The 14,292-nt window shown below is 44.3% G+C and overlaps 1 protein-coding gene across 6 annotated transcripts in view; it reads left to right on the forward strand.

Moving 5' to 3' along the window:
* Positions 1-14,292, forward strand: part of OSBPL6 (oxysterol binding protein like 6) — a 337,550-nt gene that overhangs the window by 167,698 nt on the left and 155,560 nt on the right. For all 6 annotated transcript variants that reach the window (XM_075317384.1, XM_075317383.1, XM_075317385.1 and 3 more), the window contains one exon: positions 1,532-1,770. In XM_075317384.1, the coding sequence (XP_075173499.1) occupies positions 1,669-1,770 (102 nt within the window). In that variant the 5' untranslated portion in view covers positions 1,532-1,668. The remainder of the gene's footprint in view (positions 1-1,531; positions 1,771-14,292) is intronic.

Raw genomic sequence — 14,292 nt, forward strand, 5'->3', positions numbered from 1 at the left:
TAAAGCTATCTGGTTCTGCACTGTGCTGCATGGGGGCTGTATACTACATGAGGGTGCCTAATGCTATCTGGGTCTGAATTGTGCTATCTGGGTCTGCATTTTGCTATATGCGGGCTGTATACTATATGAGGATGCCTAATGCTATCTGGGTCTGTATTGTGCTATCTTGGTCTGCATTGTGCTATATGCGGGTTTTATACTACATGAGGGTGCCTAATGCTACCTGGGTCTGCACTGTGCTGTATGGGGGCTGTATACTACATGAGGGTGCCTAATGCTTATCAGAAAAATTTGCTTCTTTCTTCTCCTGGAACTGATCTTTCACTCTCAATTCATTGTTAAAATCTATACAAATTTTCACATAACTAAGATATGAAAGGACAATTGGTGCTTATAAGATTATATGGAAGTTGGAGGGAGGAGTTAAAGACATTCTGCTGCAAGTTCTCCTAAAACAACAGTTACACTTGCAGTCTACAGTAGAAAAAAAGTATAACTGTTGTGTCAAGAGAACTTGCAGCAGAATGTCTGTGTCAGCGTCTAGCTCCTCCTCTTCTCTTCATAGAATCTTATGTGCACCAACTGTCATCTCCTATGTCAGTAATTTGTTTTATGTGACTTTTTTTTTTAGCCCTTATGATATACAGTATGTGTTGCCCTCTTATCTTTGATGCAAACTGAACCATCATTGCCAGGTTGCATTGAATCCCAGTGTAAGTTCCCCTTCATTCTGATAACTGACACCACTGTTAGTATAAACAGTATATCACAAAAGTGAGTACACCCTTAACCCTGAGGGGTGTACTCACATTTGTGATATACTGTGTGTGTATATTCACAGTGAGGAAAATAAGTATTTCATACAGTGCTGATCTTACAAGTTTTCCCACCTAAAAGTAATGGAGAGGGTTGTACTTTTTATTCTAAGTACACTTCAGCTACGACAGCCAGAATCCCGCCAATAAATCCAGAAAATCATTCTATGAGTTTTAAATAATTTGCATTTTATTGCATGAAATAAGTATTTGATCACCTAGCAAACATCAATTTTGGCTCTCACAGACGTGTTGTTTTTTTTCTTTAAGAAGCCCTCCTATTCTGTACTCATTACCTGTCTTAATTGCACCTGTTTGAACTCATTACCTATATAAAAGACACTTGTCCACACAATCAATCAATGACACTCCAACCTCTCCACCATGACCAAGACCAAAGAACTGTCTAAGGACACCAGGGAGAAAATTGTAGACCCGCACAAGGCTGGTATGGGATGCAGAACAATAGGCAAGCAGCTTGGTGAGGAGGCAACAACTGTTGTCGCAATTATTAGAAAATGGAAGAAACACAAGATGACTGTCAATCTTACTCTGACGGGGGTTCCATGTAAGTTCTCACCTTATGGTTTAAGGATGATTCTGAGAAAGGTCAGGAATCAGCCCAGAATTACCGAGGAGGACCTGGTCAATGACCTGAGTGTATGCGTATATTACATGTAAGATGCTGAATATGTTTTTGTTTGCTTTTCTTTCAGGTTTTATCATGTGATGAATTAAAATCTGGATAAATGTTTCTAGAGAGAGAACATTTTTGATATTCTCCGTGATCAACATAAAAAGGATTGATATGGTTTTGCTGCCACCTTAGTACAACCGGGAACTACTTTTGAAGATGAGTTCAGAAGAGAAAGGCATATCGCCAGCTCACAAAATAGCAACGCCAACGCACAAAAGTGCCTCCTCTTCTTCCTCCTCCCAGAGGGATAGCAGGCAGGTAAGAATCGTGTATTCTAATGGCCTCTGCAGTGAAGACCTAGTTTGTCATCTCTCGCTTTGCTTTACTTAACAAAGTGAAGTTTCTACAGCATATGCCCACTTGATTGTTAAAGGAATAACATGCACAATGGCTGCATTTTGTTAGTGGCAATTTTATAGGCAAGGAAGCATTTGTTCAAATAGTTGTATAATTTACTCTGAATTCCGGAAAGATAGAAGACATTGTTTTTGCTTTTTGTTCCTTTGCTTAATCACTTTTAAATTTAGACTTGATGCCTTACTTATTCAATAGATCATATAAAGCAATGTGGTATTTTAGCTTTTCTATTGTTATTTGTATGTTGTTGTTTTTTTCTTTTTGTATAAAAATTGTCAGAGTCACCATCAAAATAGTACTTGTATAAGGGGCCGAGACAAGAGGGGGCCTGCATGTCATGTGACCATTGGAAGACTGAAAATTGCTAGAGAAAATAAATAAATTAATAATAATAAAAAAAACATATATATATAATTTTTTTTTTCTTTGAATTAGCCAAAAATTCACTTTTTTTTTCTTTTTAATTTTCAGCAGAAACCACTAGGGAGAGCTCACTGCATTCAAATTTATACAGTTCCCATTTGGTTGAGTGGAACTCTATAGCTCCATATGCAGGGAGCTCCCCATGGGGGTGGGTTTAAGTAGCTATAAATTTAGTCTATGGCTGGAACTGAGAACAAGGGGTTTGAAATTTTGTACAACTTAATTCCTTATTCCAAGGGTATACCACTACTGGACCGCTTGCAGTTTTGATATAATCCCTGGTTTTTTTTCTGCTGTGACAGTGGTCAGAATGCTGAGATGGGTATAACCCAGCCAACACTACTGATTGACAGCGTTCTGTGTATACTGTGCATAGGCAGAAAGCTACTAAGCAGTGGTATGTATGTTGTTACACAGATTAGCTGGACTACCTGACATGTAACAACTAGTCCTGCAGTGATCACCTACTGATAAAACACTGATTCTATTGAAACTACAGCAAGTTTCTGAGCAAGTGACATTTCTGGAATCAGGCTCTCTGCCCCTACATTATGCTGCTCTCAGATAAAATCACAAAAAAACTGCTCACAGGTTTTTAAAAATACATATAACAGTGCTTGTAAAGTTTATTCTTCCTTCGATTCCAGGCCTCTGGGAAAGGAGGGTAAGTGTCATGCACAGACTTGGAGAAGGTCCGGTGCACGGCAAAACACACAATAAACAAGGGGTTCACCACAGCAAACAAGGGTAACTCAGGGACACAAACAATAGTGGGCCCTGGTTGTAGGGAAAAGAATGATGGGACACCACCTGCACTCACCTGCAGCTGCACAACGCTCTCCTAGCCAGTCTCCATACAGGTTCCGCACCTGTTACCAAGCAGGATACCTGCAGCCCTGAGAGACCCTGCAATAACCCTAGCTAATGAGTTGGCAGGTAAGGATCAATAATCCCACTGTTGCACTAATACAACATGAATGGAAGGTACGACAGACAGGGGAAACAACAAAAGGATAAAGTGCAGCTTCCCGACTACAGTCAGACACCAGGACTGCAACCTACACCGCTTTACTGCAACATTGGCTCCAGTAGCTCCTTCCACCTCAACGCCTAGCTACAGAATGGATTCAGAATAACCAGCTCCCTCTACTGGGAGATGTGACCATATATAGGACAAATGAGTGGTCACCAACCGGAAACACCTGAGGCCCGGAGTCAGAAGCTGCTGGAAAGCAAAACTGACATTAACGCTTTTAGCACCAAAGGAAAGGGTATACGTTTAAAGATAGACTCTGGCCCGGATCCTGACACAAGTCTTTAGTAACAGAGAGGCGGCCGTGACACTAAGATAATTCGGCTGTCAGAAGTAGAACTGGACAAACCGACACTAGTGTAAAGAGCACAATGCCCCAATGAAAAGTTACAGAGGGCCCCTACCATTTAATTGTAAGTGGCCCTTTCTTGTGGTTGCTCTAACTAAAGTCAATGATCTTTTACCATAGTGACTCTAAGGGGTACGTTGCACACTATGACATCGCAAGCCGATACTAGCGATGCCGAGCGCGATAGTCCCCGCCCCCGTCGCAGCTGTGATATCTTGTGATTGCTGCCGTAGCGAACATTATCGCTACGCCAGCTTCACATGCACTCACCTGCCCTGTGACCGTCGCTCTGGCCGGCTTATTAAGGGGGCGGGTCGTGCGGCGTCATAGCGACATCACACGGCAGGCGGCCAATAGAAGCGGAGGGGCGGAGATGAGCGGGACGTAAACATCCTGCCCACCTCCTTCCTTCCGCATAGCAGTCCGGGACGCAGGTAGGAGATGTTCCTCGCTCCTGCGGCTTCACACACCTTGATGTGTGGTGCCGCTGGAACGAGGAACAACATCGTAACATCGGTCATTTCCAAATTATGGAAATGACAGACGCTACACCAATGATACGATTACGACGATTTTGCGCTCGTTAATCGTATCAAAAAGACTTTACACACTCCGATATTGACAGCGACGCCGGATGGGCAGCACTTTCAATTTGACCCCACCGACATCGCACCTGCGATGTGTGCAAAGTGCCCCTAAGGCTATGTGCACACTCTGCGGATTTTGCCATGAATTTGCTGCAGAAAATGTGGCTAACATTTCTGCAGTCATTCCCCAGCAAAACCTATGGGAATAAAAAAAAATGCTGTGCACACACTGCGTTTTTTTATACCTGCGGATTTACCTGCGGATTTTCTACTGCGGAATTAATATGCATGTCACTTCTTTACCGTAGGTACCTGCAGTTTTTGCCATAGATAATAGTAAAAATCTGCAGGGACCAACCTGCGGAAAACCGTGGCAAATCCGCACCAAACCGCTGCAAAACCGTATGCGGATTTCGTTGCGGTTTTGGTGCGTTTTTTTACCGCAGGTGCGGGATTCTTTAAGAGGGTCCAGATTTTCCTTGATAAAAAGTCGCTTTCTAGTGCGCACATGGCCTGAAGGAGTCCTGGTCTGGGCTGTATATTATTATAGTGCAGTGTGGTATATTGGTATTTTCATCTGTTTTGGTTTCAATTTTCACTCCTGTCTGCCACACATTTGCATGCCTTGTCGGCTTTCCACCTGTAAATTACAAGTAAAGCAGCTCTGTAACACAATCCACCCTCGGCTTATCTCACACATGGTAGATATTGTAGATATCACCGTCGTCAAAAACGGTCTTGGGTTTACAGATGTAACAAATGGCGATATAAATGATCCCGCAGCCCTGTGTTCTGTAGTAATGCTTACATCATCTCAGGTTACAGATCATTGGAATTGCTGAGATCATGTAATTCCCGCTACAAATCTGTTGAATTACATAGAGCTGTTTCCTCAGCAATAAATCAGGAGTTTCAGGCGGCTCGGCGCCTTAAGCGGCAATTGACTGTAATGCTGCCAGCCGCCAATATCATAGTATTTTTATAAAGATTGCTAAATTATAAACTCTAATCAGAATTAACCCTGAGACAGTGGGGTTTTAAGCACCACCAGGCTGACGGCTCATATGTATAATACATTTATTGCACCCCATCGAACCCTAAGGGGGGCTTTGCACATTGCTACATCGTTACTGCGATATCGTCGGGGTCAAATCGAAAGTGACGCATATCCGGCGCCAGTAACGACGTCGCAACGTGTAAAGCCTAGATGCACCGATAAACGATGGCAAAAGCGTCGTAAATCGGTGATCTGTGTAGAGTCAGTCATTTCCATAATGTCGGGTCAACCGCAGGTACGATGTTGTTTGTCGTTCCTGCAGCTCCACACATCACTGTGTGTAAACCCGCAGGAGCGACAAACATCTCCTTACCTGCGTCCCGACGGCAATGCGGAAGGGAGAAGGTGGGCGGGATGTTATGTCCCGCTCATCTCCACCCCTCCGCTTCTATTGGCCGGCCAATTAGTGACGTTGCGGTGACGCCGAACGCACCTCCCCCTTGAAGGAGGGATTGTTCGGCAGTCACAGTAACGTCGCCGACGGGGTAAGTGCGTGTGAACCTGCCGTAGCGATATTGTTCGCTACGGCAGCTATCACAAGATATCGCATCTGCGACGGGGGCAGGGACTATCGCGCTCGGCATCGCTACCATCGGCTAACGATGTTGCAGCGTGCAAAGTACCCCTAAGAGTTGTAAATGAAAAGCTGGTCTTAAAGGGAACCTGTCACCACTTTTTTGGCCTATAAGCTTCGGCCACCATCACCGGGCTCTTATATACAGCATTCTAATATGCTGTATATAAGAGCCCAGGCCGGGGGTATAACATAAAAAACACTTTATAATACTGACCTAACGGTCGTCTCCGTTGTCTGGTGCCGGCGTCGCCTCTGTTGTCCATCTTTGTGCTCCTTCTTCTCTAGCCGCGGTGCATGACGCGTCCGGTGTCCTCGACACTCGCCGGCATTCAGGTCCTGAGCAGGGCAGAGTAAAGTATTGTAGTGCGCCTGCGCAGGACCGGCGAGTCTGTATGACGCAGATGCGTCATGCACACAGGCCTCAGAAAGAGGACGAAGATGGCCGAAAGAGGAGGCGCCGGCACCGGACAGCGGAGACGCCCATAAGGCCCACCGCACGACCATTAGGTAAGTATTATAAAGTGTTTTTTATGTTATACCCCCGGCCTGGGCTCTTATATACAGCATGTTAGAATGCTGTATATAAGAGCCCGGTGGTGGTGGCTGCAGCTTATAGGCCAAATAAGTGGTGTCAGGTTCCCTTTAATAAATCTACTTTTTTTTTCTGCTCATGGTGGACATTGCAGAAAGTACAAGTGTGATGGCAAATAAGGATCTACAATATTGAGGGTGCTAGATCGTAGGTACTACGGTAGTAGTTTATTGGATTTATTTGGACCCATCAGTTAGTAGGATATTTGCACTGTGTTCCCTAAAACCATAAAAGGTACAATCTTGTGGCTGCGTTTGCTTGGCTTTTTCCATTCACTTTTAAGGGAGTTGAGAAAATTTGGAAAATGAGTGATACCAACAATTTTCAGCGCTTCTTATAGAAATGGCAAAAAATAAATAAAATTGTGTGCTCCACACTCATATTAAAGGTGATAGTTTTTGGACACATGCATCGGATAATTATTGGCATATTCTCTTAATGTTCCCAAAATCTTTAAAGGGAGTCAGTCACCAGATTTTGGCCTTCTAAGCTAAAACTAGCACCTTAAGCAGCTCCTCTGCTGCATTCTATATAGGTAGGCCCTGACCCCCAAAACCTCTTTATAAAATCTCCCACTCTGTATGTAAATTGTCCAGTCCGATGGGCATCCTAATCTGCGCCTCTTGTCCCTCCTTTCGCCCTCTTCCTGTGCTTGTTGATGTGGATGATGTCACTCGCTTCATCCACATCACCAGCCAAAATCTCTTGCCTTTGTAGAAAACTCGCTGGTTCGCGCAGGCGCACCTATGTTTTCGGCTCTGCCAGTGCACCTGCGCGAGCTGAGAACATGGAGATTTTGCCTACCTACAGTACGTGGATGGTGTCCGAGGCGTCATCCATGTCTATCAGCATATGAGGAGGGCGAAAGGAGGGACAGGAGGCACAGATTAGGACGCCCATTGGATCGGATCAGACAATTTACATATAGGGTGGGAGATTTTATTAAAGTATTTTTGGGGTCTATAGGGGGGACCAGGGGGTAACGTGCACCATAGAATGCAGCACAGGCACTGCTTAAGGTGCTAGTTTTAATTTAGAAGGCCAAAATCTGGTGACAGGTTCCCTTTAAAGCGTACTGGTCGCTCCAGGTAACTTTTCAGGCTTATCTGTCCTCTTTGTAGATATGAAAAATAACACTATTTCTGGGCATTATGTGATTTATATCTTGCATTTTTCATTTATTTTACCCCTCTACAAGTCTCAGTTCTTCTTGAAACAGTTGGGAGAAACGACCTGCCATGTTGTCTCTCCATACATACTACAATACTTTGATCTGCCCTGAGCAGGGCAAATCAAAGTGCGCCTGTGCAGGACCTCAATGCCGGCGCGTGAGTATGACGTAGACTCGTCATGCACCGCGACTTTAGAATAAGGAAGACCAAGCTGGCCAAAAGGGGGGGCGCCGGTCCTGGAGAACGGTGCCAGCCATCCGACCAGTCTGCATCGGAGCAACCTTCTAGGTGAGTCTTATAAAGTGCTTTTATATTATACCCAGCGGCCTGGGCTCTTATATACACCATGTTAGAATGCTGTATAAGAGCCCAGTAGTGGTGGCCGCAGCTTATCGGGCAAAAAAACGGTGACCAGTTCCCTTTAATAATATCAGTCTGTATCCGTACACCACCTCCACCTTACTGGTGTCTGAATCAGAGTGAAGGTCTGTGCCCGTTACTAATCCATCCGCAGCCAATCCATCTGGTCCGTCAGGAGTCACTCTCATCTCATTAGTCGATAAAACTATCAAAAAATCTGTCTTCAGATATTTGTTGGCCCAGTCTTGACGTTTCAATTTACAGTGCCTTGAAAAAGTATTCCTACCGCATGAACTTTTTCACACTATACCCACAAACTTTAATGTAACTATTTTATTGGAATTCTATGTGATATACCAACACTTAAGTAGCAAGTATTTGTGAACTATATAATAAATGAAACATGGTTTTCTAAATATTTTAAATATTTCAATCTGAAAATTATGTGCATTTGTATTCAGCCCCCTGTAGTCTGATACCCCTAAATAAAATCCTTAGTGCCTAATTCCTTCCAGAAGTCACCTAATTTGTAAATTCAGTCCACCAGTATGTAATTTATTTTCAGTTTAACTACAGCTGTTCTGTGAAGGCCTCAGAACACCAGACAGGTCAGGGATAAAGTTCTGAACATCTCATGGAGAACTGTTTAATCTATCATCCAAAGATGAAAGGAGTGTGGCACAACTGGAAACCTACCAATACATGGCCATCCACCTAAATTGACATCCCAAGCAAGGAGAGCATTAATTAGAGACACAACCAAGAGGCCCATGGTCACTCTTGAGGAGCTGCAGGAATCCACAGCTCAGGTGGAGAATATGTTCATAGGACAACTATTAGTCGTATTCTCCACAAATCTGGTCTTTACTGTATAGAAGAATGGCAAGAAGAAATCAATTTTTGAAAGCAAGTCATGTTTGCAAAAAGTCATGTAGTGGATACAGCGATCATGTGGAAGAAGGTGCTCTGGTCAAATGACACCTAAATAGAACTTTTTGGGCTAAATGCAAAATGCTATGTGTGGCAGAAAACTAACATTGCACATCCCCACCGTCACCCATGGTGGTGGTGGCAGCATCATGCTATGGAGAGGCTTTTCTCCAGCAGGGACAGGGAAAATAGAGTTGATGGGAAAGTGGATGGAGCTAAACACAGGGCAATCCTGGAGGACAACCTATTAGAGACTGCAAAAGACTTGAGACTGAGGTGTAGGTTCACCTTCCAGCAGGATAACGACCCTAAACATCCTGCCAGAGCTACAATGGACGGTTTAGATCAAAGCATATCCATGTGTGTGAATTGGCCAGTCACGGTCTAGACCTAAATCTCACTGAGAATCTGTGGCAAGATGTGAAAATTGCTGTTCAGACGCCTCCATCCAAACTCACTGAGCTAGAGATATTTTGCAAAATAGACTGGGCAAAAATTTCAGCTTCTAGATATGCAGAGCTGGTAGGTGGTCCTATAAAGTATTGACTTCGACGTTGGATGATGTAGTATGATCAGACCATACATATACGGTCAGACATGGCCATTACACAGCATGGACACATATATAAGGTTATCTCAGCACAGGAACATTTTTTTAAACACATTCAATTGTGGAACTTATTATTATTTAAAGATCTATTGATTTCAAATTAACTTTGTTTGTGGGTAAACCCCTTTAAGTTTGTGGGTTTATCGAGAAAAAATGTGGAAAAGTTGACTATTTGCAACAAAACTTTTGATGGTTCTGTGATCGCGCCCCAATATCTTAGCAATGCTGAGAGTGCTACATCAATCTTTAACAATTTTTGACTTTTCAGAGTCAGTTACTGTATTTTTCGTTTAATAAGATGCGCTGGATTATAAGATACACCCCAAATTTAGAGGTGGAAAATAGGGGAAAAAAATATTAATGTCAAAATGGGGGTCCATCTTATAATCCTAGTGCACCTTATAATAGCTCACCAGGGGGGAGCAGCGGTGTTGGAGTGGCTTAGGAGGGTGACAGGAGGCATAGTCGGTGATGCTATGGGCTCGGAGGATGGGGTGTCATGGCTCAGGAGGGTCAGTGGACGGAGGGTTGGCTATACTGCGGGCTCGAAGGAGGGATTGTCGCAGCTCAGGAGGGTCAGTGATACTGCGGGCTTGGGGGTATCGCGGTCACAGTGGGCGGCATTGATCTGCCGGTCTTCTGTGGGCTTCTTTGATCTGTCAACAGTGACGCGATGACCGCAGAGGTCATAGAGAGGCAGAGGAGATCGGCCTCCATGTCCATTTTCTTGAAGTCCATTGTGTAAAGCGCCGGCAGTTCAATGGAGCCTACAACCCATGGCGTGCCAGCAGATCAATGGTGCCCGCTGCTACAATACCCCCAGGCCCGCAGCTATCACCGACCCTCTGTCCTGTGACCCTCCTGAGCTGCTCCACTGCTGTGACACTCCTCCTCCTCCGAGCCCTCAGTATCGCCGACCCTGCGCCACCACCGCTGCCACGGTAAGGCATATCTGGATTATCAGACGCACCCCCATTTTCCCCCAGTTTTTCTGGAAAAAAAAGTATGTCTTATAATCCAGAAAATAGGGTAAATCTTTTTTTTTTCCTCCCATTTTGCTGAAGAAAACAAGCTGCCCAATGATTCTGCACACCTAGATAAAAGTATGATATTTTTAGGCCTCACCCTTCCTCCTTTCACAAATACATATCACCTGATCAACTTCATCCAATAAGCATTCGAGTTTATACAGTTGTTGGAAAATCTGCATAAAAATGATGATCTGGTCAAAATACTCACTGCCTAATAATTGTGCACACGGTGTAGAGTAAAATCAGCATTCACCTCTGCTTGGAGGACGCCGTGTAGCATACATATTCTATTGATGCTGATGTTACAGCTTAATACTCTTCCGTCATAGTCTAAACTTTGGCAGATGGCCTTTTCAATTTAAACATTTGACATGTGCATAATGACAGCAGAATGCAGCAATTCTCCATAATGAAGATTTTCAATTACTGTGATAATTTGCCAATGATGGAATTTTATATCGAGAGCTATTGGCATGTATTTCTTTGGCAGCTAGAACCTGGCAGCCACAGAACGCTTTCTGTAACTCAGCTATATATTATTTGCTGAGGCCATCCGCTTCTATCACTATAGCTAATTCAGGCGGAGACTGCATTTTCTGATTCGCGCAACCATTAATCTGAAAGTGTTCTAGGACCGTTTATGCTGTTTAGTGCTGTGTATGGAAAAGTCTGCCCACATACTTTGCAAAATGTTTGTTTCTACAAGCCATACTTAGAAATAGTAGAAATGGAGATGATGGTTTTGAAGTTACGTGGTCACCAAGACCAAACCCTTTAAACCAAAGTGGTGGGTGCAACTTGGTGTCCTGCCGCAGGATAATATTCCAACATAACAACCCCAAACAGAAATTCAAGATGATCACTGCCTTGCTAAAGAAACTGAGGGTAAAGGTGCTGGACTGGACAAGCGTCTCCAGACCTAAACCCTATTGAGCATATGTGGGGCATCTTCAAATGGAATGTGGAGGAGCGCAAGGTCTCTAACATCCACCAGCTCCGTGATCATAGAATCATAGAATGGTAGAGTTGGAAGGGACCTCAAGGGCCATCGGGTCCAACCACCTGTGAGTGCAGACTTTCCTAAATCATCCCAGCTATATGTTTATCCAATTTCCGCTTGAAGATTTCCATTAAGGAAGAGCTCACCACCTCCCGTGGTCGCCTGTTCCACTTACTGACTGCCCTCACTGTCAGAAAGTTTTTCCTAATGTCTAATCTGAATCTCCTCCCTTTTAGTTTCATCCCATTGTTTCTTGTACTTCCTTGTGCTAATGAGAATAGGGTAGTTCCCTCTGCACTGTGACTACCTTTCGGATATTTGTAGACCGCTATTAAGTTTCCTCTCAACCTTCTCTTTTTCAAACTAAACATCCCTAGTTCTTTTAGCTGGTCTTCATATGACATGGTTTGCAGACCTTCTAGCATCTTGGTTGCTCTTCTCTAGACTTGCTCCAATATATCGATGTCTTTCTTGAATTGGGGCGTCCAGAACTGTACACAGTATTCCAGGTGGGGTCTGACCAGGGCAGAGTATATATTCTCGGTGATGTCGTCATGGAGGATGGAAGAGGATCCGGCAGCTCCTGTGAAGCTCTAGGGAAGCTCTAGGGAACTCCATGCCCAAGAGAGTTAAGGCAGTGCTGGAAAAGGGTTAATACTTAATTAGCCTGGATTACCCTTCCACTTCTGGATCCAAACTGGAAATGACCAAAAAAAATTGTCAGGACTTTGGTCCTACTGCTATGGCAGCCAAATAGTGAACCTCCACTTATCCTCAATTCCACTTCTGGCTTGGTGTTAACATGTAGAATGACTCACAAAAGCCAGGTAGGAAGAGGTTGACCGAGCTGTGGTCTGGTGGCCATGGAGTACCTATGGGGCCAGTTGACCAGGGTTCTGCAAATTATTTTCATAATCTACCAATCTATCCAAACCCAATTTTGGAACTAAATATACAACTCCCAAAATGTAGTTTCACACATCTCCCCTAAGGCCACATTATCAGCACAGACCCTCGGTGGTTCTGTTGTCATCTACATTCAATCCAGAAGAGCAGTTGGAGAGACAGGAGTTGAGGTCGCCATATTTACCACATTACAGATATGGGAAATTTACTTTTGTCTGAGATGCAGGGGCACAACTGGGGGCTGTGTTATGATCCGGAACCATGGAAGACAACCATAAATCATTGGTAAAAGGTGACAAGAGCATTGGCAACTAATCTGGCCACCATCCCCTTACTAACCAACACAACTAGAAGTAGCCGAGGGGTGAACTAACATCCTGTGCACCGCGAACCCAGCCGGAGAACTAACTATCCTAAAGGTAGGAAAGATGAATAACTATCTGCCTCAGAAAATAGACAAGAATAGCAAGCCTCCCACATTCAAAGACTGCGGTGATATAGGAAAAACACAATACACAGTTGGATGACAGGATTAGCAAAAGGTGAGGCCCCCGCTGACTAAAATAGGAAAGGACAGGAAAGGGACTGATGGTAGCCAGAGAAAAACCCTGCAAAATACCAACTTCCTGATAGTACAAAAAGTCCCTCAGATCGCTCGATCTGAACTCCGTCCTATACCAGGTGCCCTTGTCATACCAATGAACAGAAAACAAGAATTATAACAAATTCAACAAGCCATAAACACATGGACCCAAAGGAGCTATACTCCACACAGAACTGCAGGGAGTTCCTCAACAATCCACTGAGGGGGAAAATCCCTGGAAGGAAATAAACTGAAACCAACCACAACAAATGACAAACCCAGATAAGCAAAAGAACCAGGCAATAAATAAAGAGCAAGAACTTATCTGGAGTGGATGTGATGTAGAGCAGGATTAAGCAGGCTAGAGATACAAAGAACAACTGACATCCGGCAACAGCCTGCAATCAGACCAGGACTTAAATAAGCAGAGAGTTAGGAAAGGAAACACCCACTGCACAACACACCTGGTCTCTGTCCAAACCCTTCCTGGCCACCAGAGGGAGCCTCCCAGCAGCCAAGACATAACTAACATTCACAACACCCGGGACTGTCGCATCTAATGGATGCGGCAATGCTGGGCGGCTGCTGGCTGATATTGTTAGGCTGGGGGGCTCCCCATAACGTGGGGCACCCAATCCTGAGAATACCAGCCTTCAGCCGTGTGACTTTACCATGGCTGGCATCAAAAATGGGGGGGACCACACGCCGTTTTTTTAAATTATTTAATTTAATGCACAATATAGACACGGCCACCGGCGGCTGTGATTGGTTGCAGTGAGACAGCTGTCACTCAGCGTGGGGGCGTATCTCAATGCAACCAATCATAGGCACCTGTGGGCGGGGGAAGCAGGGAATAGTAGATTGATTAATGAGCAGCCGGCATTTTCAAAAAAATTAAAGCAGCCGTTTCTTTTGGACATCTGTTCTTCGCCACGCTGGTGATCGGGGATCAGTAAGTATGAGACAGGGGGAGATACAGACCGACAGACAAAAGGATAATGACTGACAACCACACAAAAAAGGGTTAATTGACTGACAACCTAATTAATAATAGATTGACCGACATCGCTCATTAAAAAACGCACACAGACGGTACATGTAGCACACGGACATGGTACGTGTAACGTCCGTGCAGGCACGGACCCATTGACTTTAGCGGAGATAAACTGACATGTCGACCGTGTGGAAAAACGCACACACGTACTAACCACAC

Source organism: Anomaloglossus baeobatrachus, chromosome 7 (genome assembly GCF_048569485.1).
Source record: "Anomaloglossus baeobatrachus isolate aAnoBae1 chromosome 7, aAnoBae1.hap1, whole genome shotgun sequence".
NCBI lineage: Eukaryota > Metazoa > Chordata > Amphibia > Anura > Aromobatidae > Anomaloglossus > Anomaloglossus baeobatrachus.